Source organism: Enhydra lutris, unplaced genomic scaffold, assembly GCF_002288905.1.
Source record: "Enhydra lutris kenyoni isolate GAN:26980312 unplaced genomic scaffold, ASM228890v2 scaffoldscaffold14, whole genome shotgun sequence".
NCBI lineage: Eukaryota > Metazoa > Chordata > Mammalia > Carnivora > Mustelidae > Enhydra > Enhydra lutris.
The window spans coordinates 681,557-707,787 of NW_019154098.1; the positions used below are offsets into that span (position 1 = coordinate 681,557).

The following is a 26,231-nucleotide window of genomic DNA, read 5'->3' on the forward strand; positions in this document are numbered from 1 at the left end:
CGCCCCCGCCACCCTCCGCCAACCGCGGCCCGGCGCGCAGCAGCCCGGCCCCGCCCCCAGGCGATCTCTGCGCTCATTGGCCAGAGACGCGTCCCTCTCTCGCTCTCCCTCTCTCCACCCCGCCCACCGGGCCCCTGAGAACGGGAGTGCGCAAACTCCGCCTCACGCTCGGCCCCGCCCCCCGGCCGTCTGGAGACCTCGACTCCCGACCGTTGCGCGCGAGCGCTGCCTCCCGCTGGCCGTAAGGAACGCGGCCGGTCAGTGCGCAGGCGCGGGGCGTGCACGTCCCGCTTCCTCGCGTGGCTCCCGGCTCTTTCCGCCTCTCTGCTCTTGTCCGCCTCCGACCCTGACCTGGCGGAGGCGCGGGCGCGCGCATCCCGCGCCGCACGGCAGAAACGCATCGGCCTCGCGGGCTCGGCGCGCCCCTGCGCTCAGAGCCAGGCCCCTCGCAAACACGCGCCTGTCCAGGGACACACGCCCGGTGGGCCCGACCTGGACACACGCGGGCCCTCTCCCGCTCCGCTACCGCTCACGCAGGAACGCACATGCGGCGCTCCCGGCCAACCCCCGGAGACCCTGCGGCCGCCGACCCCCGAGAGAGCAGAGACGAGTTCCGTGGGCCGACCGGGGGTCGGGATGAGCCGGGGCGCTGCAGAGGGCGCGGAACAGGCAACAGTAAGACACGCGAAGCGCTGCGAAGTGGCGCCGCGGGGGGACCCAGGAGGATCAGGAGGATCGGACTCCGAGGGAAGCAGCTGGCGGGGGGCTGCGATCTGCACAAGGCACGGCACGGGCACAGCCTCGCAGGCTGAAGTCATCTAGGCACGTTTGCAGACGGAGAAAAAGGCGGGCATCGCCACAGCTCAGGAAGCGAGAAGGGCCCTCTGAGAAGGAAGTGGTCGGCAGCCTTACGCCCAGGCCTAGCCCGTGTCTTCAACTTGCAGCGAGCTGTGGCTGATGGCCTGAGGGTGCAGCGTGGGGCCCTGGGGCACACACTGGGGCAGTGGAAGCTGCACAGTGCAGGGAGGGACATTCCCTTCCCCACGAGGGAAGGGGATCAGCCCTTTTCTGTTGCAGGGATGGAGCCCAGAAGACAGGGACAGAAGGCTGACGGTGAGGTGCTCTGCCGATGGGGCCTGGTCCCTTGGAAAGAGCCCCAACCACCCCCGACCCCACAGAAGGCTGACGGTGAGATGTTCTGCCGATGGGGCCTGGTCCCTCGGGAAGAGCCCAACCACCCGCGACCCCCACATAGAAAGCAGAAGTTGCTAGGGCAGGAGGCGGGCCTTTTCGAAGGTCCTGTCTGAAGGATTCACTTTCCTGCCCCAAGCCCTGCCTCCGGACATGGCCAGTGCGCAGCAGCCCTGCTGGCTCTGTCCCGTCCCCAGCCTTAGCCAGATGTCACTCCCCAAGGGCACAAACCACTCCACCAAACACCACAGCTGTCATTTTATTACACTATTGAGGCCCATCTCCGTCTGAGCTCTAGGAGAGAAAGGCCCATGTCTGTGATTTGCTTCCAAGTGCTCCGCACCAAGCCCCGCACATGATGGGGCTCAATGCGTCTCATAATGGGTGGGTGACCAAGAGCGCAGTGAAGGAGGAGGGCATGAAAGACTCTGCAAAGGGAGGGTGCACAGAGCTGGTGACCATTCGACGTCCTGCCTGTCTCCACACGATTCTCAGTGGCTTCCTGTTCTGGCACTGGTGGGAGCTAGGAAGGTGACAGCCAACACCGTTCCCAGGCTCCCCAGTAGCAGTGCAGAGGCACACACACCTCTGGCTGGACCCACCCCATCTTCCCTTTCACTGCGCCAGCCCCCTAACACCTGAGTAATAACCCCTCTGCTTGAAATCCAGAGGTTTCTCTTCCCCAACCTGCACATCAGCAACGCAGAAAGTCTGTCCATATTTTCTATATCCCAGGCAGTTTGACTAGCAAGGGCAGTGGGCGAGCGAGGGAACACATGACACAAACCTTGCTCTAAAGCAGCTCATCCTCCTCTCACCTAGCAGGACTAGGAGAACAGCTGTCCTACCAGACCATTCCCAGGCCTTCACGGTCACAGGCACACCATGACCACTGCAGATCCCCACAGGGAACAAGCCAGGGCCACAGACAATCACAAGCCTCCACCAAGAGCCAGGCCCTCCCAGGACAGCAGACCAGCAGCCACCAAGCCAGCTAGCTCAGAGCGGAGAGACCACATATGTGCACCTCGATGGGCCAAATTCTCACCTGTAGAACTTGGCTGTGGTTTGCGATCGTGGATGAGAACGCCTACTGCAGGATGGCTGTGTCAGGTGTGGTCTGTAGACGGGAGGCAGGGACTGAGGGGGTGTGGCCACTCCGTGCGGCTTAGCACCGTGTCGGCCACACAGTAGATGCTCATTAACGTCGTCTGCTACTCCCTGTGGCAACAGTGCCCCCAGAAGGCTCTGCAGGCCAGAAGTCAGGGGTCGTGTTGGCTTTCCTCTCCTAGAGCCCAGACTGGAGACCCTTGCTTGCCTTGGAGATGGGCTGTCAAGTCTGAGGAGAGCTCTGGGGGCAAGACCAGGGTCAGCGGACCTGGCGGCCTCCACACTACCCTCGCAAAGGAAGAGGGGCACGCACCAGTGCACGCTGGGTTTCCTTTCCCCTTCTTTGTATACTTAGAAGCCCTGCTTACCTTCCCTCGCCCACCCTCTCCACATGCTTCTTGAAGGGTCTTTTGTGACTAGTCACATAAGGCCTCACACTGCCTTGGGGATTCTCACCCCACAAGGAGCAGGCCCCATGCAAGATGAGGATAGTTCCAGCAAGACGTTCTCAGAGAAGGCAGGCCCTGGGGGACAGAACACCCCTCTTTGAGGGCACAATGCGAGAGCAGCTCTAGAACCTCCGTTCTGGAATCTGCCCCTGCTTTCCCAGAGCCTGCCTGGACCCACACCAGTCCACGGCTGCGTTCGCTTCCCACTCCGAGCTCTCAGCCCTGGTCACTCCCCTGCCTCTGCCCCAGTCCCAGAAAGACTTCAGAAACGGGGGTGCAGCCTCGAGGGGCCCAGGGCCCAGCAGCCTCCTCGGGCCCTGTTGCCCTAGCCCTTCTGATCCCGGTCAGGCCTCTGCCCCGCCCCCTGCTCCTCCCACCCAAGGCCCCGCCCCCTCCCGTGGCACCCCGCCCTTCATGAAGGGCAGTGCCCGGCGAAAGCTGGACCAGCAAAACTTCATGGAGCAGGTGCGCGAATGCAGGGACAACGGCTACCTGCTCTCTTCCAGGAAGATTGGCTCTGGGGCCTTCTCCAAAGTCTACCTGGCCTACGCCACACGTGAGCGCATGCGGCACAACCCCAAGCTGGCCTCCGACCTGCGAGGCAAACACCATGCCATGGTGAGGCAGGCCCATATCCTCCCATGGGTGCAGACAGCAGGCTAACCCCAGTGGTACCCATGCCCCATGCCCCACTGAGGCACCTCCCTGCTGTGCCAGCTCCCTCCTGCTCTGGTGTCCTCCCAAGGACCTGCAAGCTGGCCACTCCCAGCTCCAGAACCCCTGGAGCATATCAGAGCCAGGAGGGAAGGGGAAGGTCTCTCTAGACCCCCAGGGATTCTGCTTCCCAGCCTCGCCCCAGTCAAGCTCAGCAATGTGCACAAAGGACATGGGGCTTGTTCACATCCCCTTTCAGGGGCTGTGGCCTACACACAAGGGCCACCCTCTGCCCCTGCAGGTGGCTATCAAGATCATCTCCACGGCTGAGGCCCCATGGAGTTCTCCCAGAAGTTCTTGCCCCGTGAGATATCATCCCTCAATGCTACCTACAGGCACCTGAATGTGGTAGGCAGAGACCCCGACATGGCCCGTGCCCATCCTGTCCAAGAGCACCCCCTTTCCCACCAGGGACCCTGATGCTTGGGGCCCAGCCCCATCTTGAGCCCCTGCTCCAGTGCCCTGGACAAGCCCTCCTTGGGTGATGGCAGGCTGGGGACGGGCTCTGGCAGGTGCAGCTCTGAGACCGACCACAACAGCCAGCGCTCCTACTTGGTGCTGGAGTTGGCGGCCCGCAGGGACTTGCTGGAGCACATCAACGCCGTGTCGGGCCACTGCTGCCGCCTGGGGCTGGAAGAGGAGGAGGCCCGTGGGCTGTTCAGGCAGCTGGTCAGCGCCGCGGCCCACTGCCACAGCTCTGGCATCGTGCACAGTTGAGGGGGTGCCCTCACCACCTGTCCCCCCCGACCCCCGCATGGAGAGGCCCAATGAGCCCAGGACCAGCCCTGCTTCCCCTTCCCTACGCAGGGATCTCAAGTGTGAGAACATCCTGCTGGATGACCAGGGCCTCCTAAAGCTGACCGGTGAGCCTGTGGCCCAGCCCCACCTCTGCCCTAACCCACCCTGACTCACGGCCCCAGCCTTCAGCTTCTCCGGGAGGCCCGCCCACGCTCAGCCACTGTACCGGCGAGGACTCCAGCCTCTACTCTCAACTGCTTCAGGCTTTTTTCAATTTTTGTGGCTTTAAAGACCCGTTTATTTATTTGAAAGAAAGAGAGAGGGCGAATCCTGAAGCAGGCTCCGGGCTGAGCGTGAAGCCGGATGCAGACCCCGGGCTCTATCCCAGGACCCTGAGATCGTGACCTGAGCCGAAACCGAGAGTGGGCTGCTCAGGTGACTGAGCCGCCCAGGCACCCCCCCCTTCAGACTTGACCCCAACCTGGCTTGACCTTTGACCCTCCCAGGAGGCCCAGCCCCACGCTGGCCCCCACCTGTGCTTGGGACACGCACCCACTCTGCATCTGCCCCACAGCCCCCTCTCCTGAGCCCAACGTCCCTTCCCCTCCTGCCCCCCACCCCCGGCACCACGCGCCTCCACAGACTTTGGCTTCGACAACCGCTCGGGCCTCAAGGACTCGCTGCTGAGCACCTTCTGCAGCTCTGTGGCTTACGCGGCCCCCGAGATCCTCATGAGCAAGAAGTACAATGGGGAGCAGGCTGACCTGTGGAGCCTGTGAGTGGCCCCCTGGCACAGGCAGGACCGTGGGAGGGCAGGAGGGGTGCAGGCCCTGAGCCGCCCATGTCCCCAGGGGTGTCATCCTCTATGCCATGGTGGCTGGGAAGCTGCCCTTCAAGGAGCATCAGCCACACCGCGTGCTGCACCTCGTGCGCCAAGGCCCCGCCCTCAGGCCGGGCGTGTCCCCAGGTGAGCCAGAGCACGGGTCCCCCCCAAGTCCTGGCAAGAAAGATCTGGGTCCAGGGGCGCCTCAGGCGCTCCCTCGCTGTGTTTGGCTCAGGTCACGGTCCTGGGGTCCTGGGATTGAGTCCTGCATTGGGCTCCCTGCTCAGTGGGGGGCCTGCTTCTCCCGCTGCCCCTCCTCCTGCTCATGCTCTCTCTCAAATAAAATCTTAGGAAGAGACTGGGTCCAGAGACCGGTCATTATCCCCAGTGAGGGGAGTGGCGGGGGCATGGGGGCTGAGCTGGCATCCCACCCCCAGTCCGGGCTGGTAAACGGACGGCAGCACAGAGGTGAGAGGGCAGCGGGGCTGGGGGTGGCACAGACTCAGTCTCCTTGTCTGGAAAGCAACGGTCCCGGGGACTCTGAGCTCTGCACCGGCCCAGACTACACCTCCTTCCCTCTCGGTGCCTCCATCTCATGATTGGAGAAGCACGGACTCCCTGCACGCGTTCGGGTGCCTGCACGGGATACGTCCCCCAAACTACCCAGCACTGCTGACAGTCATGGGCACGGGCAAGAGAGTGGCCAGTGGGAGGCCACAGCTGCGAGCCCTTGCCCAGAGTGCCAGGACCTGAGCCAGGGCCTGCTACAGCTAAGGCCGCGCGCACGCCTGGATCTGCAACACGTGGCCGCCCACTGGGGGGGGGAAATGCTGCCCGCCACGCATGCGCTCTTCCGCACCATGCTCTGCTCGTCGCCAGGTGGGCGGGGCCCCAGCAGGGCGGGCGCTCAACGCCCCTTCTGATTCCCCGTGGCTGTCGGTTGCAGTGAAGCCAGCCAAGTCACAGCTGCCCACAACCCCGCATCCCACGGAGCCTGGCAGAGACTCAGAGCGTCCAAGGCCACTCCTGCAGCTCCGGCGCCCCCACCACGGGGGGGACTCACCGTGGGAATGCTTCTGGCCAGACGCCTGAGCCCCCAGAGGGAGTCCCAAGAAGAGGTGCAGGATCTGCCCAGCGGGAGCTCCGGAGCATGGCGGTAGCAAGCCTGGGGGTGGGCGCCTCCGGGTAGCCACTATCCCTGAGATCCACGTTTGCCGTCAGGACCACGCCTGAGCACTGCCTGGGCACCCGAGGATGGGTAGGCCCAGGCGAGGCCAGATAAAGCATTTATTTTACGGAGGGGATGCTCGTGTGTCAGTGCAGGAAGGGGCAGCCAGCCACGGGGAAGCCGGTAGCACTCCCCAGCCGGGGAGAACACGAATCCACATGCCTCCACGCCACAGCTTTAATCGGGAGGAGAAGACAAATACAGGGGGTACCAGAGAGGAAGGAGACCCCTCGTTTCCGGGATGCACCCAGGCTTGATGGGAGGAATGGAAGTGGACCTCCAGCTCTGGAGGAAGTGACAGGACTGAGGGCACATGGAGAGAGGGTGCTGGAACACTCAGGGCGTCAGGCTGCACTCCTGTACCAGAGTACAAAGGAGTCCTACCCCGGAGACGGTGGCAGGAAGGGAGCAGGGCACGGGGAGGGCCATGTGGACAGCCTACCAGGCTTGGCAGCTGCAGAACACAGGAGCCCACACAAGGAGCTGGGGGAAAACAAGTTTCTTGGACCCACTGGGGCTCCAAGGAGACAGAGGGTGCTAAGGAAAAAGGCTGGGCAAAGAGTGAGGCTGCAGGCGCACCGGGGAGGCAAGGGGCTATGCAACTCAAGGAAAGGGACCACGGCTAGAGCGTAGTTAGTGCAGACGTAGCTTGTCACATCAGTTCTGGGCTGGACAAACTAGCAAGGGACTGAGGGCAGTCTCGGGACACAGGCGGAGCAGGATGGTGGAGAGGAGGCAGACAGCACCCAGCAAGTGCTCCAAGGACAAACCAGGGGCAGCAGCCCTAGGAGATCCCAGAACAGGCTGAGGCTGGTGACGGTCACAAGATGTCAGTCCTCTGAGGCTGGATCTCAGGCAGGGCTAGCTAAGGACCCCAGAATGGAAGGTGCGGTGTGGGACTGGCAGCAAAGGGCCCTGCTTATACCTGGATGCCCAGACCTCTGTAGTGCCCTCAGGGGTTGCTCAGGCTTGTACTGGTTTCTGCCCAGCCCCGTCGGCTATCTCCTGGAAGTGCCTGAGAGTCACAGAGCCTGACTAGCTCGGGCTGACCAGTGCTGGTCTGAACAACCTGTGTTGCAGGAAGCAACGGGGCATGAAGCGCCCTGACACCCCACGTTTACTGCGCATTCATCCCAGACGCCCCACCCTGCGCCCAAGTGTAGCTACGCCTTTCAGCAGGGAACAGTGCTCTGAGAAAGGAGACCCGGAGGCCTGCAGGTGGCTGCAGGAAGGCCTGGTGTGGAAGGCCTGGTGTGGAAGGCCTGGACGGATGGGCTGGCCAAGGTGGGCCTGGAGCTGGGGGTTGGGGTGGGGAGCCAGGGCCTCAGGTGGGTGTAGCCCCCTCTGCTTGTGGTTCCGCGGCCGGCTCCTCTGGCTGCCCCCAGATGTGCTGCTCCCGCTCCTGGTGGTCCAGCTGCTGCAGCCGCCTCTCCACATCCTCAGGCACCTGTACCTCCAGCAGGTTTTCCATGCCCGGCTCTGGCTCATCCCCAATGAGCACCTGCCGGCAGGGGAGGGAGGTGAGCAGCTGGCCGCCCCCCCACAGACATCCATACCTGTTCTCCACACACACTGCTCCCACCTGAATGAGTCTCTCACAAGCCCCCTGCACGTCGGGCTCTGGCTCCCAGCTGTGCAGCTCACGCAGGATCAGGTAGGCTCCCTGGCGCCTCACCTGCTGGCGCCCAGCGGCCGTGGCTGTCAGCTGCAACAGGGCAGAGAGCATGCAGAGGTTGAGGTGTGGGGATACTGGGGAGTGGCACTGGCACAGGACCCCTGCTCACCAGCATGACGGCCTCCACCAGCATCTTGCGGATGTCAGCATCGGGCTCCCGCTGCTTGTCTGGGGGCAGGTACTGCAGGTCCACTGGCAGCCCTAGAGGTGGGTGTGGGAGTTGCTGCTGTCTGCACTGGGCAGCTGGACCCTGCCTTTGTAAGTCCCACTTGTGTTCAGCATCTCCCCGCCTGAAGGTTTCGGGAAGGGTCCTGATCTGTGCACCTGCCTGCCCTCTAGGGGCCTCCCCACGCCCAGCCACCCCTGAGGCTCCACCAAAGCCACTCACGCTCCATCTCCTCCTCAGAGAAGTCCTCAGGCCCAGCCAAGGGCAGCAGCAAGAAGGGGAGAATGTCCACCTGGGGCCCAAGCAACCACTCGTGGTGTCCTGAGGGGAAGACAGAAACGGGAGCCAGTCTGGGGGGGAGGGGTCCAAAGTGGTCTCTTTGCCCCAGCCCACCCCCCAACCGCAACCCCTCCACCCCCATCACCACTCACGATGCTCGAAGCAGCAGTTTCGGAGAGTCCCCACCACCCCGCCCCTGCGCACCGATGAGTCTGGGAATTGGGCAAGGGGCAGCAGCCGCTGGACCACGCACCTGGGGGAAGGGGCCACTCAGTGCCGTCCCCGTTCACTTGCACCCCCTCCCCGCGGGCGCCCCGGGCTTTACCTCTCGCGGTCCAGCAGGAACGCCCGCGCTGCGGGACGCTGGCTGAGGTTGGAGAGCACTGGCCCCAGGTAATGCAGCGGCGCCCGGGGATTGTAGTCGGGCGTGCACAGCGCGTGCACCAGCCGCTCCAGGCCTGGCCCCCCCGGCTCCTCAGCCGCCAGCGCGGCCATCAGCGCGTCACACGGCGCCGGCTCGCGGCTGAGGTTGGCCAGCACGGCGGCCGCCTCCTCGGCCCAGGGCCACTCTGGGTCCAACGCGCGGCCCAGCAGGCGGGCAGGCAGCGCGGGCTCGGCCTCCAGGAGCGGATCGTGCAGGCCGGGCTCGGCAGCCAGGTTGACGAGCGCACGAGCGGCGTCGCGGGCCGGGGCCGGGGCCGGGGCCGCCGCCAGCTCGACCAGCGCCCGCAGCAGCGCCGCCTGGCCGGCCAGCAGCGCCCGACCGGGCCCGGAGCCGGTCAGCGCCAGCACGTGCCGCACTGCCTCCGCCTGCAGGTCCGCCCGCTCCGCGGGCGCCAGGAAGAGCAGCAGCTTCGCCACCTCCGCCTCCACGCCGGCCTCCGGCATCGGCGACCCTGCGGGAGCGAGCCCATCAGCCGACGCTCCGGTGCGAATCCGGGCCTCCCCCATGCCTGCTGGTGCCTGCGGATCACCCACGCCGCCGCCGGCCCCGAGAACTCGCCCATCAGGGGAGCGGAAGCCGCAGCCGCCAATCAGAGGCTGCCGACTGTGCGCGCGGGGCGGGGTCGGCGTTTGGAGGCGTGGCCACGCCGAAGCCCGGGGCATTGTGGTCCAGGAGCCCAGCCACAGCGGGGGCGGGAGCCGCGCGGGGGCGGGGCTGGCGCGCGGACCGAAGCGGACGGGAATCCCCGGTGTGACCTCGGCCCCCGGGCCGGCCGGCCCCTGGGGAGAGAGTTCCTGTCGCTGGAAGAGTCACGTCATAAGTTACTGTAATGGACTTTCTAAGGTTAGAGCAGCCTGTGTTTCCGGAGCAACCTCCGTCTGGTAGTGAGAATGCTTACATTTTAATACGTTGTTGTACTCGGTTTGCTCACATTTTGTTTAGAATCTTTGCATCCGGGTCTGTGGTTTTCATATAAAGCCCTGGTTTTCTTATCGGGGTAGTACTGGCCTCAGAAGGATTGGGGAAGCGTTCCCTCTTCTTCCGTTTTCGGGAGGACTTTGTGAAACTAGCATTTCTTCATTGAGTGGTTGGTCGACCACCCAGTGAAGCCATCTGCGCCTGAAATTTTCTTTCTAGAAAGATCTTTCGACCACAAATTCTTTAATAGACACTTCGCTATTCAGGTTGCCGCTTTCTTCTTGAGTGACTTTTGGTAGTTTGTGTTTTTCAAGGAATTGGTTGGTTCATTTAATCTGAAGTGTCAAATTCGTTGGCATGAGGTGGTTCATAATCTTCCCCCATCCTTTAACGTCTGTAGCGTCTGTAGTAGTGTCGCTTGTGCTCCCTGATGCTGACGGCTTGTGACGTCTCACTCTTGTCGATTTGTCCATTGTGTTGATCTCACTAAAGAATCATGTTGGACTCATACATTTTCTCTATTTTCTTTTCTGATTTAATGAATGTCCACATCGACCTTACTATTTCCTTTCTCCTGCTTATTGTGGGTTTAATGTGCTGTTCTTTTTCTAGTTTCTTTAAGGTAAAGGCTGAGATAATTGATTTGAGACCTTTTCTAATATAAGATATTTCCTTCATCTATTCCTTGCCTCATGGGTCATGTTATGTACTTCTGCATAGGTTATAAGCCCCTTAGTAGGTTGATATTATCTTTGTTTCACTCTAAGGGCTAGAACAAAGCCTGTAGGGACAGTGATGGCTGGGAGAGCTATTGAGAGGGAACAGCACGCCCCTGAAGTCAGTGGGTAATAAGGTCCAGGAGTCGGGATTTGCCCCCAGGTGAGACCAACCAGCACTTCATAGGCTCACTGTCAGCTGAACCTTGTGTGAAAGCCCCTTGCCCGGAACTGAGGAAGACGTTAGACAAGTCCGAGGAAATGCCCACCTCTCCAAGGAAACCACATGCTCGGACACGCAGTTGCTGCCCATAAGAGTTGAAAACGTCTCAACAAGAACTTCCACATACCTCTGACCCAGACACTTCAAATTCCCAAGTTACCCCAGTTATCCCAATAATGACCTTTTAGCAAAGTTTTCAGTCTCCTTCAACTAAGAGCTACACTTCAGTCTTGACTTTCATGCCCTTGATGCTTGCAGGACACCGACCAGCTCCTTTGTAACATGTTGCTCAACTTGTACTTGTCTGGTTGCCTCATGATTAGATTCAGATTGGCAGGAACACCAAGGAGGGGGGAGCCTGGGCTGCTCAGTCAGTGAAGCATCTGCCTTCAACTCCGGTCATGATCTCAGGGTCCTGGGATGGAGACCCTTGGCTGCCTTGTCAGTGGGAGCCTGGTTCTCCCTCTGCCTCTGCTCCTCCCCCTGCTCCTGTTCTCTCTCAAATAAATCTTTAAAAAAAGAAAGAAATACTATGGAGATGAGGCTGAGGGCTTTTTGTTGGGTCCCATCAGTTTGTCCCCACACTGGAGATGTTTATTTTGATTACTTAAGGGGAATTGCCCAGGATTCTTCACTGTTAGATTACTTTTTCTCTTTGTCTTTAGTAAATGTTTTATGGGGCAATACTTTGAGAATACGTAAATAGTGCATTCCTCATGCACATTTCACTCACTAGTGTTTGCTTGTTTTGTCTGTCATAGAGGAGAAAGCTTTCTCTTTACCTATTTTTGTTCACTTGTGTATGTCAGTGAAGACTCATGGATTCTCATTTCTGTTTTTAAAGTTAATTTATTGAAGTAATCTCCACACCCAGTGTGGGGCTGAACTCATGACCCTGATATCAAGAGTCATTTGCCAGCCAGGTGCCCCTCATGGAGTCTTATTTTATTCAAAGAAATAGAATATTTTACTCTCATTATTGTGATCCAAAATTTGGCCATTGGAAGAACCTTCAAGGATGATTCTGTGTATTATTTTATTTTTTAAAGATTTTATTTATTGGGACGCCTGGGTGGCTCATTTGGTTAAGCAGCTGCCTTCAGCTCAGGTCGTGATCCCGGCGTCCTGGGATCGAGTCCCACATCAGGCTCCTTGCTTGGCGGGGAGCCTGCTTCTCCCTCTGCCTCTGCCTGCCACTCTGTCTGCCTGTGCTTGCTCAAGCTCCTCTCTCTCTGACAAATAAATAAAATCTTTTTTAAAAAAAGATTTTATTTATTCATTTGAGAGACAGAGATAGAGAGAAGGAGCAAGGGGAGAGGCAGAGGGAGAGAGAGAACCAGACTCCCCACTGAGCAGGGAGCCTGACGAGGGGTTCGATCCTGGCACCCCAGGATCATGACCTGAGCCAAAGGCAGACACTTAGCCATCTGAGCCACCAGATGCCCCTATTTTAATTTTCTTTTGAAAGATTTTACTTATTGGGCAAAAAAAAGTTCTATAAATTTTTTTAAAGATTATTTATTTATGTATTTATTTGAGAGAGAGAGACAACATGAGAGAGGTCACTGGGAGAAGCAGACTCCCTGCTGAGCAGGGAACCTGATGTGGGACTCAATCCCAGGATTCCAGGATCATGACCTGAGCCGAAGGCAGCCTGCAGCACAGACAATGGGGCAGGGAGGAGGGGAGAAAGGGGAGAGGGAGGAGAGGGAGAGACAATCTGAAGGAGACTCTGTGCTGAGCATGGACCCCGACACCGGGCTCAGTCAAACCACTGAGACATCATGACCTCAACCAAAACCAAGAGTAGGGTGCTCACCTGACTTAACCACCCAGGAGCCCCTCCTGTGGTATTTTTTAAAAGAACTTTATTGAGGGGCACCTGGGTGGCTCAGTCAGTGAAGCGTCTGCCTTCGGCTCAGGTCATGAATTGACCCCCACATCAGCCTCTCTGCTCAGCGGGGAGCCTGCTTCTCCCTCTGCCAAATAAATAAAATTTAACAAAAAACTTTATTTGGTAATCCATATACCATCCAAATCATCCATTTAAATTCAATGTTTTTTGGTATATTACATTATTAATTTTGTAAATGGTAATAAAATGTGTATAACAAAACTGGCCATTGAAACCATTTCTTATTTTTTATTTTATTTATTTATTTTAAAGATTTTATTTACTTATTTGACAGATCACAAGTAGGCAGAGAGGCAGGCAGAGAGAGAGGAGGAAGCAGGCCCCCTGCTGAGCAGAGAGCCCAATGTGGGGCTCGATCCCAGGACCCTGAGATCATGACCTGAGCTGAGGGCAGAGGCTTTAACCCACTGAGCCATCCAGGAGCCCCTATTTTTATTTTTTTAAGATTTTATTTATTCGTTTGTCAGAGAGAGCACGCACAAGCAGGGGGAGCAGCAGATTCCCCACGGAGCAGGGAGCCTGATGAGGGATTCGATCCCAGGCCCCCAGGATCATGATCCGAGCTGAAGGCAGACACTTAACCGAATGAGCCACCGAAGCTTCCCTAAACCATTTTTTAACGTAGGCTCCACGTCCAAGATGGGGCTTGAACTCGTGACCCCAAGATCCAGAGGGGTATGCTCCAGGGACGGAGCCAGCCAAGGCGCTAAGCCATGTCCAAGTGTACGGGTAGCAGCATCAGTTACGCTCACGGTGCAACCATCACCGCCGCCTACTTCCGAACCGTCACCGCCCAGTGCGAACCGTCACCTGCCAGCACGCCCGGCCCCCGCTCGCCTGCCTCCGGTGACCTCTAATCTACTTCCTAAACAGACCCCACTCCTCCGGCAGCCTCGGCGGGACGCCCCATGCCGCTCGGATGGCTCCGGACCAAGGAGTGTGTGGGGTTTTACGCCGCTTTATCCCCCGGGGAGGCTCCCGGAACCGAAGCTGCCGTCAGGATGGGGAGCAGGGGCACAGCCCGAGGAGCCTCTGCGCTCGCCCCCAACCTCCAACCTTTCCCCCCGGGCAATCCCCCCTCCGTCCCTGCGACTCTGTCACTTCACGAGTGTGACAGAAATGGAATCACGCGGCAGATGATCTCTGGAGGCTGTTGCCTGAGTCGGCCACTTCATTCTTGTCGCTCCCGAGTGCCCCCCGTGTGCACGTCCCCGTGAGCAGCTACTTGCCTGTTGAAGGACCTTCATGTCATTTCCAGGGTGAGGCGGGAGAACCCTGTCGTGCAGGTGTGTGTACGGACGCAGATCTTCATTCCCTGGGGTCAATGCCGAGTTGTCGCAACGGGTGTGTTCAGTTTTTGAGAAACTGCCGAATGGTTTTCCAGAGTGTCTGGACCATGTTCCATTCCCGCAAGCCACGTGTGGCGACCCAGTGGTTCCGAATCCCCACCAGCATTTGGCGATGTCAGTGTTTTTTTAATTTTAGGGTTAGTTTGCGTTTCTCATTAATTGGCTAGTGATTGGAGCGTCTCCTCTTTGGTGAAATGTCTGCCACTTTTCCCATCTTCTAGGGGGATTATTTGGTTTCTAAGGATGTTCTTTGTGGACAGGCCACTTGTAGGCATTTTCTCCTAGTCATGGCTTGTCTTTCGGTCCTGCTAAAAGGGACTTTCATAAAGCAGAAGTTTTAAAATTTGATGAAGTCCAACTTTCTGATTTCTTTCATGCACGCTGTCTCTGGCGTCCTGGGAATGCTTCGTCAGTCACTAGTCCAGAAGACCTTTTATATTTCCTTCTACATTTTTCCTAGTTTTACATTTAAATACACAATTCACTTTGAGGTTTGTCCCTAGTTTTATCATCTCTTTTTTGCCATAATTTTTTTAAAAGATTTATTTATTTGGGAGAGTAGGCACACAGGCGTGCACCCACACACGCACACACACAAGCAGGGGTGGGGGGCAAAGGGGAAGCAGGCTCCCTGCTGAGCAGAGAGCCCAATGCAGGGACTAGATCCCAGGACCCTGGGACCATGACCCGAATGGAGGCAGATGCTTAACCGACGGAGCCACCCAGGCGCCCCTTGACATAATTTTTTTTTTTTAATCTACAAATATGTCTATCTTTCCCTTCTGAGTATTCTAAGTGAATGTTTTTCTAAATTACCTTCTGATATATTTATGGTTTTGGTTTCTACACTGCGACCTTTGAATCCTCTGAACGTTACTTTTGTAAATGATGTGAGAAGGGGATCTGGGGACACCTGTGCAGCTTAATGACTGAGCCACCCAGGTGTCCCAAGTTAGTGGGGTTTTTTGACTTGTTTAAATTTGCCCCACTTTCTCATGTTGGTATTTTTAAAAAAGATTTTTTTTTTTTTTTTTTTTTACAGAGAGAGATCACAAATAGGCAAAGAGGCATGCAGAGAGTGGGGGGGGGAAGCAGGCTCCCTGCTGAGCAGAGAGCCCGATGCGGAGCTCGATCCCAGGACCCTGAGATCATGACCTGAGCCGAAGGTAGAGGCTTTAACCCACTGAGCCCCCATGGTGCCCCTGACGTTGCTATTTTTTAATACATTTTTATCTATTCCTAATTTACTTCTGTTAGTTTAAGCTCTACCCAACATGGGGCTTGAACTCATGACCTTGAGATCAAGATTTGCACACGCCACCACTGAGCCAGGCAGGTGCTTCTCATGTTGGTATATTTAAAAGAATTTATTGCTTTTGTAATTTAAAGGAAATACCTGTCAAAGCGGACACTATGGGCAGATGTGGGTCCTTTTGTACAAACGTCACCTCTTCAGTTCTCCAGACCTTGCAGTTGGTGCCCTACTCGGCCTAGGACAGGGCCCCTCTCTCGGCAGTCCCCTCACAAAAGTCCCGGCACAGTTTGGGAGTTGTGCGGAAGGTATGGGAGACAAAGTCTATACAGAACACCCTGGAGAAAAAACTTCTAAAGTCGGAGGCTGAAAACACTCAGAGGGAAGAAACCGCTGTTTGACCACCCAAAAGGTGCTTTGCTTAGGTGTGAAACCTAGGACAGCCCCTCACAAAGGCAGACCCAGGGGCACTGGGTGGCCTGGTCAGTCAGGCACCCAACTCTGCTAGCGTTGTGTTCGCAGCGTCATGAGATCGAACCCCATGCCGGGCTCTGGGCAGAGTCTGCTTCAGATTCTCTCTCTCCCTCTGTCCCTCCCACTTGTGCTCTCTCTCTAGTAAACAGATAAATCTTCAAAAAACAAAGTAAAGGCAGATCTTGTAGCAAGTGCACACATGGGCCGTGTGTCCCACGAGCTGTGGGACCAGTGCCCGGGGAGGATTGGAAGCTCAGAAGGAAGCCAAGGCCCCGAGGCCCTGCACTTTGCGTACAAGTTCGGTTTCGTGGCAATTTTGAGGTAGGAGCGTCCAAACGATGCTGCTCCTTTATTGCTTCTATTTTTTTTTTAAGACTTTATTTGACAGAGAGAGACACAGCGAGAGGGAACACAAGCAGGGGGAGTGGGAGAGGGAGAAGCAGGCTTCCCACCGAGCAGGGAGCCCAACACAGGGCCTGATCCCAGGACCTTGGGACCATGACCTGAGCCGAAGGCAGATGCTCAAAGACTGAGCCCCCCGGGCATCCCTCCTTTGTTGCTTTTTAACTAAAGCACATGGGACCCATCACTGCTCCCTTCCAGCCCAAGGGTAGCAAAGCACCAACAGACCTAGTTTGAAATCTGCAGCGAAGGACTGCAGGCCCCCTACCCCTCCGCACACACACACGTGTGGCCAACTAGACTCTCCCATTCCCTTCATGCCTGGCCACTCACTGGCTGGTGAGTCCCCACTCCCCTTCTGACCCCAGTGATTTACTGATAAACATAGGCTGAGTCCCTAAGCTGGGAGCGAGACCCAGCCGGGACATGCCCACATGCTGGGTCTTGCTCCTGGCTCCCACCCCACTGGGAATGCCGCCCCACTGGGGCTGGCTACGCCAGACTCCACCACGGCCCCAGCCCCTGGCCTGCCGCCGGCAGCTTCGTCACACCATGGAGACCACCCTGCTCACACATGCAGCCCCCAAAGATGAGGGCGGCACCCCTTTCTCTGGCCACAACCTCTGGACTTTATTTCCAGGGGAGAGCAACTGGCTGGAGGGCCACATCTTGGTTCCGTGCGGGAGGGAAGAGCCTGGGCCCGCAGCCTGGTCAGCTGTAGCTGTCGGGGTCCGTATCTTCTGGCAGGAAGTAGCGCTGCAAGGTCGGCTGGAGGAGCAGCGGGGGCAGTGGCCGGGTGGGCCTGGGCCAGTCTGGGGGGAAAGGCCGGACTTCTGCCCTCGGCAGGGGCAGCTTCAGCATCCGGATGGAGCCGCTGACGGTACGGCTCACCCAGAGCCGGGACCGCTTCCAGCCTGCAGGCCAGCAGGACAGTGAGGTCTCCGGATGGGGCCGATGGCCACTGGGACCCCGGCTAGGGTGGAGGGAGACATCGGGGTCCAATCCTACCCCTGTCCACACTCACTCCTCAGTTTCATTGGAGGCTTCTGGACCTTGGCCTCCTGAAGCCGGAGAATGGGATAGTGCCTGGAGGAGTAAGGAGGGAGGTTTGGCCCAGCCGGCCCCTCAGCAGACCCCCACCCCGCAGGCCCTGTCCCAGCCTGGGGGCCCCCTCACCAGCGTTCCCGGGGCTGTGGCAGTACTGTGTTGTATTCTGGGGGACACGGGCTCGGGCGCGGTCTCTCGAGCTGCTCCTGTGGGAGACCCTGCAGCTGAGCCCGTGCCTGTAGCTGCTTGCAGAAGAAGTTGAGTGCGTCGATGGTCTCCAGGTCCAGCATCTGTGACCGGGACCAGTCTGTCTGCTCCAGTGGTGGCAGCTCTTCCGGCAGCACGTCGGGTGCTGAGGAGCATGCACAGATCTTGGGGGGCCAGAAGTGGGACAGCGCCTCCGAGAGCCCGCGTTTGGTCCGCCCCAGGCACCTTGGCGAAGGCATCAGCTTGGCTCGGGACTGGAGGACAGCCGAGTTCAGCTCCCGGGGTGAGACCACCAGAGAGGACACCCAGGAACGGACCGGGGCTGTCCCCGAGACAGGAGCTGACCCAGCGAGCACCGAGATCCGTGCCAGGGCCTCCTTGGGAGGAGGCAGAAACACCGCAGTCTGGGACACCTTCAGTAGCATCTCTGACAAATTGGCCACGGAAGGCTGCAAGTGTTGCATCTGTGGGGGAAAGAACTGGTTGCTTATGTCCCCCCCAGCCCAAGGCAGAGGCTGCCCCTCCCCCAGCAGAGAGGCCTCAAGCTGGAGACCTGGCAGCAGGCTCTTTCCTGGGGGGGAGCAGGAAGAGCCCCAGAAATGGGGGGTTGGGAACAGGAGAGGACCCATGAGGCACAGACACAGAGCAAGGCAGAGAGCTGGCCAGCCTCACCTGGATTCCCTGACCCTCCCCCTCAAAGACCTGGGGAAAGCCGGGGGGGGGGGGGGGGGGGGGCGGGGAGCACGGCAAGAGAGGAGACTCGCGGGCCAGTAGCCCCACCCCTGCCCGTCAGCACCTGCAGCCTTTGGATCATCTCCTCCAGCTTGTGGCAGCAGCGTTTGCGCAGGGCAGCCTTGGAGTCCGCGTCCGGGCCCTGCACCCAGGTCATCATCTCCTTGAACAGGAAGCCCGGTGGGTCCTGAAGGCCTAGCCCGTCCAGCAGCTTCCTGAGCTCGGGCCTGGGACAGGTGCGAGCCGCTGACTCCGAGGCCTTCCCCCGCGCTCGGGGAGCTGGAGCGGGGAGCAGGACTCACCGGCAGGAGGCTGGCGAGTAGAGGAAGAAGGACAGGAGCTCCAGCACCACCTCGCGCGACTCCAGGGAGCAGGCCAGCAGCAGCTGCAGCGCCAGCATCACGAACTCCTTCTGCGTCTGGTCCTGCGCGCACCGGGCGGAGCGCGTCGGGCCGGGAGGGCGGGGCGGGCCGGTGGGGCGGGGCGGGGGCGGGGCTGTGGCGCACCTGGAGGCTGGGGGGCTCGTCCAGGTTGAGCAGGCCCACCAGGAGGCCCTGCAGCCGGTTACGGAGGTCTCTGCTCAGGTCGGGCAGCAGCCTCAGCAGCGCCCTCAAGACGTGCACGCGGTCCGTCCAAGAGGCCTCGCACAGCGCGTCCATGAACATGGAGGCCAGGCCCTCCGCCGTGCCCACCTCGGGGTAGGCCTGCGGGTGCCGTGAGCTGAGGCCCTGCCCCCTCCCGCCCTCCCGGGCTTCCCCGGTGCCCCAGACCCCCGAACCTCCAAGGTGAAGACGGGGAAGAGCTCTTTGAACCAGTTCTGGCCGACGAAGAAATGCAGGAGCCTGGGCAGATACCCGGAGCGCTCTTCCCAGAGCGCGTGCCCATAGGAGTGCAAGGGCTGGCGAAGGCCAGTCTCGGACCCGGCCGCGGTGCGAGAGTGCGTGCGCTTCGGGGAGAAGTACTCGGAGCTCTGTGGGGGCGGGGGCGGCAGCGCCTGCAGGCCCCTCCTCTCCAACCGTGCCGCGCCGCCCTCTGGGGCCCTCTGCAGCCCAGTCCCCAGCCAGGCGCCTACCTGAGCCTCCGTCTTCTCGGACTCGGAGAGCTCCCCGTGTGGGCTCAGGGAGTCTGAGAACCAGTCCACGGAGCGCCCCTCCTGCTCCTCTTCCCCCAGCCACTGGGCCAGGTCCTGCTGCCCCTTGGCACCAGGCCGCCTGATGCGCCGCAGCTGCCATAGGTCATCATGGTGCCTTCCTGGCTGCAGAGGAGAGAGAACAGGTGGCCACTGGCACGCTGTGGGGGGGACCTCAGGCCCTTTCCTGCAGAGCCCAGGGTAGGACCCCCCAGCCCCCCTTGCCTTGGGCCTGCGGTGGCCGGTGAGCTGGGCGAAGGCACCGGGGCTGCTGACCTCCCGCCGAAGCCATAGCTGACGTAGCACAACCGAGTTGGGCACGCTGCCCGGGAAGCCGATGGGCCGCCGCAAGTCCTGGGGCAGCACACAGCAGGGGCTGAGAACCTGAAGGCCGCCCCACCCCAGGGGTGGTGGAGGCTGCCTGGCAAGTACCCCAAGCGCCGGCCCCGCTCCACCTGCCAGGACGCACACCCCATCTGTTTCAACTTGCATGAAACCACCGAGCATTAGAGACTGCTCGGAACTAAAACTCCATCCTGTCTTTGAAAGAGGAATTATAAGGAACTGGGCCAAGACTGAACACAGGATGCGGCCCCTGCCTTCTTGACGAAAAGAAGCCCCTGCTGGGCTCCGTGGGTGGGGCGCGTGGCCTGTGGTCTCAGGGTTGTGGGTTCGAGACCCACGCTGGGTGTTCAGATTGCTTAAAAGCAAAATCCTAAAGAAAAGTGGGCGCTCCTCAAAAGCTCTTTTCCCACAACCGAAGCACAGCACTCAGAAAACCGGCGCGGCACGCCACGTGATTGCATCCCCTGGAACTTGTGTGAGTTTCCTAGGGCTCCTCCAAGTCGCTCAGACCGGTCCCTGGCTCTGCTCCTCAGCAGGACATGATCAGCGTTGCTCCCAAATCTGTGCTCCCTGAGTCGCAATTCTAAGACCCAAGGTAAGTGCTTTTGTTTTACCTCAGTCCTGCCTCAGTCGACACCCAAGACACACAGACGGGCAAAAAGACCCTTAGCAATCAGGTGGAAGGGCGGTCAGTGAGACTTCAACTGTGATGACTGAGGAGGAAGTCTGGGCAGCTGCTGGCCTCTGGGGAACCCTAACACCCCTCCACACTCCACACAGGACTGGGACCCCAGCCCTGGAACAGGGATGTCTAGAAGAGGCATTGGGGGCGACGCCTGGGTGGCTCAGTGGGTTAAAGCCTCTGCCTTCGGCTCAGGTCATGATCTCAGGGTCCTGGGATCGAGCCCCAGATCAGGCTCTCTGCTCGGCAGGGAGCCTGCTTCCCCCCCCCCCCCGCCTGCCTCTCCGCCTACTTGTGATCTCTGTCTGTCAAATAAATAAATAAAATATTAAAAAAAAAAAAAAAGGAAGCATGGGGGTTGGTGGTAGGAACTTGGAGGGGGTTGTTGAGAGTTTGGGTAGATAGTTTCAGCTACGGGAAGCATTGGCACCTGCCAGGGCAGCTGGCAGTGCCAGAATGTGCTTGGAGAGAGGCGTGTCTGGGTGTCTGGGTGGGAGAGGTTGGGAAGGTGGTAGATGGCATGGGGCCAGCTCCCACTGACATCACTCCTCTAAAGGGAGAAGACTCTGGTCTTCCAGATGAAGTCCATCCAGGCCCCACCCGGCACTCTAACCGGGGAGGAGGTGTGCGGGCACACTCGACTGGCAGAGGCTCCGGCTTGGCCTGGCGCCTTTTCTGGGAATCTCCGGCCCTCCGGCAGCCGGTCCCCAGAGAAGAAGAGCAGCGCCCAAACTGGGCTGGCCAGGAGGTGAGTGGAGGGCTGCGGGCGGGCACGGCTCTCAGGTCAGATCCGAGCACAAGATTTGCAGCGGAGGGAAGGTGGGGGGCCTCAGAAGGCCACCCCTGGATGGAGGTGCGTCTGGGAAGAGCAAGGGCTCTCACCTTGTAGGGCCGAATGGTGGCAGGAAAGCAGCCTCGGAGGTTGGAAAGAGGCTCGTGGGGCCGCCTCTTCTTCAAGAGGGGTACCTGGGGACAGGAGAAGGGCTCAGAGCCAAGCACGGACCCTCAGTGCCCCTGTGGCCCCGCTCTTGGGCAGCGCAGCCCCCCTTACCCTGTGCTGTAGGTGGAGGGACAGTGAGTCAGGGACTACAGGCTTCTTCCCTCGGAGTCGTTCCCACTGTAGCTGCAGGTCCAGACTGAGGCCCAGGTTACTGCTTAGTGAGGAGCGGGCCAGCAGCTGGGGCGACAGAGATGTCGTCACAGGGTGGCAGCAGGGTCATGGGGTCAGGGCAGAGGTGGGAGGGATGGGAGGCCTTACCTGGGATGCCCTGCTGTGCACACCCCGACGTGTGGCTGGGATAGGTAAGGGGACTCGAGGAGGATGGGCAAAGCGCCGGCCCATGGCTCCCGGCTCCTGTCGGGCGAGGGCTGCGGGCGCCGTCGGGCCTTCAGTGCAGACCCTGGGCTGCCAAAGACCGCTGGCAACTCTGCGTACGGTGCACACGTCCCAGGTCTCTCTCTCCACGGTGAGGGTCGTGGTGCTCCACTGCTGGAACTCTCTTCCAGGAGGCACATCCTGGGAGGGATGCAGGGGAGATGGGCCGTGTCAGAGCCCCTGGGTGAAGGGAGGGGCTGGAGTCAAGGCTGAGCCCAAGGGAGGCCCCACACCCACCAGCAAGCCCCGGCCATAGATCAGGTGCAAGTAGTTGTCAAACGCCTCCTGCCGCTGTTGCCAGGAGGGTGGGGGTGGGGCTGTGGGGACCACCAGCTCCAGCCTCAGCTGCTGCAGGCCTCGGTCCCGGGCAGCTAGGGCTTCCAAGTCCTGCGGGAGGGGGTGGGGGTCAGCTCATTCCTCCTTTGGTCTTGTCATCTGCTTCCCAGACAACCCCAGGGACCCCGGGGTGTACCCCAAGGACTGAATGGGAGTGGCCTGGGCCCTGGCCAGGTGCGTGGTTGGGGTGGTGAGGGGCAGGGCCCGGTCCCCATCCCACCTCCTCCAACACTGGCCGTGGAGGTGTCGCTGTCTGGCGATGGATGGAAGCTGAGTCTGGGCTGCAGACAAGGATGGGCACAGGTGCGACACTGGGTATCTTCACCAGGTGGGTCGGGGGGATGCTGGGACAAGGACTGGGCTGGGGTTGGCCAGGCCTCTGGCAGGAGGACAGCTGTCAGGGCTGGGTTTGGCTCACGGGGGGCGGGGAATGGGGGCTAAGTGGCCCCAGCGCTCTGCGGCATTGTGCTGGGGTCACACAGCCAGGCCCTGACTCAGGGGAGGTGGGCGGGGGCCTCCCGACAGCTCAGCTGGGCCTGCCGCAGACCTAAGACTGGGCGTCCCCTGGAGGTTGGCGAGCCTCTGCAGCTGGGCGGGGGTCAGCGACTCCTGGCTGGTCAGCGGCAGTGGAGGGTCAGGCACCACATCAGGGACCTTCTGGCACAGGCTCTGAGCAAGAGAAAGGAACCTAGAGCGCTGGCCTGGGGCGGGGGGCTTGTCTGCCCATAGTGGCCCCAACCTGCCCATCCCATGCTCGCCGTGTACCTTGACCAGGTACGATGTGGGCAGGTAAAGCCTGTGAGACACCAGGCAGAGCCAGGAGCCCAGAGCCAACACCAGGTCCCCGCTATCACTGCTGAAGGTCAGGCCCTGAGGGGGGCCATTCAGCTGCAGGAGCCTGGAGGGGTGTCAAGGGACAGGGTCCAGCCCTGCTCCACAAAGTCAGAAGCTGAAACCCTGGCAGGGGCAAGGCCCTGTTCCTTGTCCAGCCTGCAGGCTCTAGTGGGGGGAGAGGGAGGAGAGCCCAGCTGGCCACCCACGGGCTCCCAAGCCCTCTCTCCGTCCCTTCCACCTCCCAGCCACAGCCCACCGCAGCAGGCGGTTCTCCGCCGTCCAGATGCGCACGGAGCAGTCCAGGCTGGAGCAGGCGTACAGCCGGAGCGAGGGACAGCAGCACAGGCCTGAGGGACCGGGGCTCGGGTGAGGGACCAGGGCCCCGCAGCCCCTCGGGCTTTACTCCTGCCCTGCCGGCTCACCGGTGATATGGTCCGTGGGGTCATCCTGGGGCCGGTGATCAGAGCGGGGGCTGTCGCCCAGGCCAAACTGCACCAAGCCATAGGTGGCGCTGTCGGGGTTCTCAAAGGCCACCGTGATGCGCCGGCCAAGCGCGCAGAGCCCCACGGCGGGGTGGCAGCAGGAGAAGGTGCGCAGCAGGCTCAGGCTCTCCTCGGCGTAGGGGTAGACGCGCCACATCTTCACGGTCAGATCTCCGCCTGCGGGGGCGGGGGGGGCGGGAGCCGGGGCTGGACCTTTGCGGGGCGGGGCGGGGACCCCCAGGCCGGCTATGGGGGCAGGGGAGATATGGACCGGAGGACACGACGCTGTTCCAGGTAGACGCGATGGCGGTGACAGGGCCCGGGCTGTGCGCCTCGGTCTGGAAGACGGTTTTCGAGCGGCGCCACTCCAGGACGGACAGGGCGCCATCCGTGTGCCCCAGCACGGGCAGGTACCTGTGCAGGACATCCCCCGTCGGCTCGGGCGCCGCCGCCCCGCCCCGCCCCGCCCGGACGCAGCGCGCGCACCCGGGCACCCACCGGTTCTTGTCCTTCCAGGCCCGCGGCGCGTCGCGGCGGCCCGGCTCCCCCGCACGCCGGCACACGGCCTGCCAGCTGGCCCGCGCGCCGCCGGGGTCGGTGAGGTGGCTGTAGAGGTGCAGGCAGCAGGGCCTGCGCGCGGGGGCGGCGGGCGGGCACACGCGCCGCAGCACGCGCATGGGGCAGCGCGCCGCGTCTGCGCACACCAGGTGGCCGGCGCGCGTCAGCAGCCACAGTGCCTCGCGCGGGAGGCAGTAGAGCACGGAGGCCGCGCGGTCGTCGGGCTCCAGCAGCAGCGCGCTCACCGTGCGCCCGGTCGCCGCCGCCACCAGGTAGACCGAGCCGTCGGCGCAGGCGCACACGAGGCGCGCCGGCAGGAGCGGGTGCGCGGACGCGGGCAGCGCGGGCACCAGCTGCAGGTGAAGCACCGGCGCCGACAGCTGCGCCAACGGCGAGTAGAGCTCGCGGAGGCGCCACAGGCCCACGCCGCTGGTGCTCAGGGAGAGCACCGGCCAGCCGGGGCCAGCGGGCGCCAGCAGGCGGGTCACGAGCCCACACGCAGCGCCCCGGCCCCGGCAGCTCAGCGCCACCTCGCCCACCTGTGCCGCCGTCTGCAGGTCCCATGTGCGCAGCGTCCCATCCCGCGAGGCCGACAGCACCCGGGACGTGTTCGGGAGTACCGCCAGAGCGGTCACTGGGCCTGTAGGAGGGGCACGGGTCACTTGGGCGCATGGTCAGCCTGGGATGCGGCCAGCGCGGGGACACTTGGCTGGGGCTGGCAGAGCTTCCGGACAGCCCCGAGCTACTTCCCGCCGGCCGGGCACAGCATGGAGAGAGAAGGAGCCTCAAGGCCGCCACAGCACGGCTCACCTGTGTGGCCCATGAACACCATCCGGATCTGCCAGTCAGCCTCCCACACCTTCACCGTGCTGTCTCGAGAGGCTGTCACCAGTGCTCCCACCTCTAGGCAGTAGGCCACGTCCCAGATAGTGCTGAAGGGGAAGAGGAGGCCCTGGCCCGCTCAGCACCTCCTGCCATGGGAGCTGCTGTGCCCCTGCCATGACCCGCTTGCCCTCCGGGACTTGCCTCTCCCTGCCACCCACCCTTTCTCCCTGTCCCTAGGTGCCCCTCACGTTTTGTGCAGGTCCCGGCGCACGTCTGCCAGAGCCCAGGTGTGCAGATCGAAGGTGAGCACGGCTGAGCCATAGGCCGCGAAGCAGCATGGGGTTTGGTGGGAATGTGGGGGCCCCAGAACCAAACGGGTGAGTGTACCTGCAGGACTCGGTGGCAGCTGCAGAGGTGACCCGCGTGGCACCAGGCGGCGACCCCCTGAACGGAACTCCCAGAGCACCAGGCTGCCTCCTGCCTCTGCCACTAGCAACAGCCTCAGGCTGGGCACTGGCAGACAGCAGATGGGCTCGTGGCCCGGCACCCTGCCCACCCCTGGCTCACTCAGCCACAGCAGGCTGAGGTCAGGCCTTAGGATGGCCAGCCCCTCGGGGCCCCAACCCACAAAGCGGCTAATGGTGTCCAGTGGGCCCTGCATTGCCACCAGCCCCGTGAGCATGGCCGGGGCCCGTAGCTTCTTGTCAGCCCAGCCGTCCTCTCTGTGCACATGCAGGTTGCCTACACCATCCAGCACCACGAAGCGTCTGCCCACGGGGTCCTGTGCCACCGAGCACAGCCCAGCTGCCACTTTCAGATGGCGCAACGGCTCCAGTCCATGGGTCAAGCGTGCCACACACAGCTCACTTCTCTTCTCCTGTGGGCCAGGACGGCAGGCATGTGGTCAGCTGAGAGGCAGGGGCGGGTGGCTGGAACGTAGTGCGCCTGCCTCAGGGAGCCAAGGGGATCTGGGCTGAGGGCATACTAGGGACATCTGGGCGAAGAGATGGACCAGGAAAGAGGCCTCGAGGCATGGCCCACAGGCAAGCCCCACCTTTTCCACGAAGTCATGGAGGCCCCCACGGAGAAGCAGCCACAGCTGGCGGGCACGAGCACGTGGGGTCTGGTTCTGCCACCACGAGCTGCCGGTAAAACGCCGTGGGATGGGCTCCGTAAACAGCTCTGCGGGTTAGCAGTGGAAGCGCGGTCACCCTGTGCTCCGGCAGCCCTGACTCTGGAGGCTGCAGCCAGCGCGGGGACCACGGACAGCCCGGGTAGTGTGGCGTCGCCGCAGACGAACTCCCGCCCCAGCGAGGCAGGCCTGCTGTAGTGCGGGCGTGGGGGGGGGCAGGGGGGCCGGGCAAGGCCACCTCACCATTCTTTTCCTTGAGCAGCCCTGGGTCTGGGATGTCGTAGGCGTCGGCATCGTACAGGTCCGGGTCCAGCAGCAGGCTGTCGCCTTCTGCTGAATAGGCGTTGCCCGCCTCTGACACCTCAGTCTCCATTCCAGCGACAGCAGGTCCGGGCGGCTCAACCGCCCCTAAGACCGTTGCTAGGCTACCAGACGCCCCGACCCCGCCTTCGACGCAGACCCCACCCCCAACACAGCACA

The 26,231-nt window shown here is 61.1% G+C and overlaps 3 protein-coding genes across 3 annotated transcripts; 1 reads left to right on the forward strand and 2 right to left on the reverse strand.

Annotated features, from left to right (window-relative positions):
* Positions 1–416: 416 nt before the first annotated feature.
* Positions 417–6,221, forward strand: LOC111146545 (testis-specific serine/threonine-protein kinase 5-like). Its single transcript, XM_022502131.1, is given in 11 exon segments — positions 417–1,188; positions 2,017–3,368; positions 3,706–3,739; positions 3,742–3,848; positions 3,990–4,174; positions 4,269–4,327; positions 4,845–4,977; positions 5,054–5,169; positions 5,764–5,904; positions 5,972–6,075; positions 6,077–6,221. Coding segments are annotated over 10 exon segments (1,221 nt in total). The 5' UTR covers positions 417–1,188; positions 2,017–3,164; the 3' UTR covers positions 6,215–6,221.
* A 193-nt stretch (positions 6,222–6,414) lies between these two features.
* LOC111146544 (HGH1 homolog) lies at positions 6,415–9,352 on the reverse strand. The gene is made up of 6 exons (XM_022502130.1): positions 8,699–9,352; positions 8,526–8,626; positions 8,317–8,415; positions 8,038–8,129; positions 7,836–7,958; positions 6,415–7,754 (listed from the first exon to the last, which is right to left on the reverse strand). The coding sequence occupies exons 1-6, from the start codon at positions 9,322–9,324 to the stop codon at positions 7,578–7,580; spliced, it is 1,218 nt and encodes a 405-aa protein (XP_022357838.1). The 5' UTR covers positions 9,325–9,352; the 3' UTR covers positions 6,415–7,577.
* Positions 9,353–16,167: 6,815 nt separating this feature from the next.
* Positions 16,168–26,188, reverse strand: LOC111146538 (WD repeat domain 97). The gene is made up of 24 exons (XM_022502115.1): positions 25,995–26,188; positions 25,674–25,801; positions 24,868–25,496; positions 24,605–24,726; positions 23,735–24,434; positions 23,508–23,650; positions 23,177–23,413; positions 23,011–23,101; positions 22,686–22,818; positions 22,468–22,589; positions 22,141–22,201; positions 21,822–21,971; positions 21,468–21,725; positions 21,261–21,386; positions 21,092–21,175; positions 19,408–19,536; positions 19,126–19,308; positions 18,832–19,023; positions 18,560–18,757; positions 18,356–18,477; positions 18,118–18,280; positions 17,244–17,785; positions 17,092–17,153; positions 16,168–16,981 (listed from the first exon to the last, which is right to left on the reverse strand). The coding sequence occupies exons 1-24, from the start codon at positions 26,122–26,124 to the stop codon at positions 16,779–16,781; spliced, it is 4,908 nt and encodes a 1,635-aa protein (XP_022357823.1). The 5' UTR covers positions 26,125–26,188; the 3' UTR covers positions 16,168–16,778.
* Positions 26,189–26,231: the final 43 nt, after the last annotated feature.

What these genes read in the sequence shown, in the direction of transcription:
- LOC111146544 (XM_022502130.1), bottom strand. Translation starts at nt 9,324, where the DNA reads ATGGGGGAGGCCCGGATTCGCACCGGAGCGTCGGCTGATGGGCTCGCT. An exon ending in TTCCTGCTGGACCGCGAGAG is followed by an intron (nt 8,627 to 8,698) that starts GTAAAGCCCGGG and finishes CCCTTCCCCCAG; the next exon opens with GTGCGTGGTCCAGCGGCTGC. An exon ending in AAACTGCTGCTTCGAGCATC is followed by an intron (nt 8,416 to 8,525) that starts GTGAGTGGTGAT and finishes TCTTCCCCTCAG; the next exon opens with GACACCACGAGTGGTTGCTT.
- LOC111146538 (XM_022502115.1), bottom strand. Translation starts at nt 26,124, where the DNA reads ATGGAGACTGAGGTGTCAGAGGCGGGCAACGCCTATTCAGCAGAAGGC. An exon ending in CGCCGGGACCTGCACAAAAC is followed by an intron (nt 24,727 to 24,867) that starts GTGAGGGGCACC and finishes CTTCCCCTTCAG; the next exon opens with CACTATCTGGGACGTGGCCT. An exon ending in CCCTCCACCTACAGCACAGG is followed by an intron (nt 21,176 to 21,260) that starts GTAAGGGGGGCT and finishes TCCTGTCCCCAG; the next exon opens with GTACCCCTCTTGAAGAAGAG.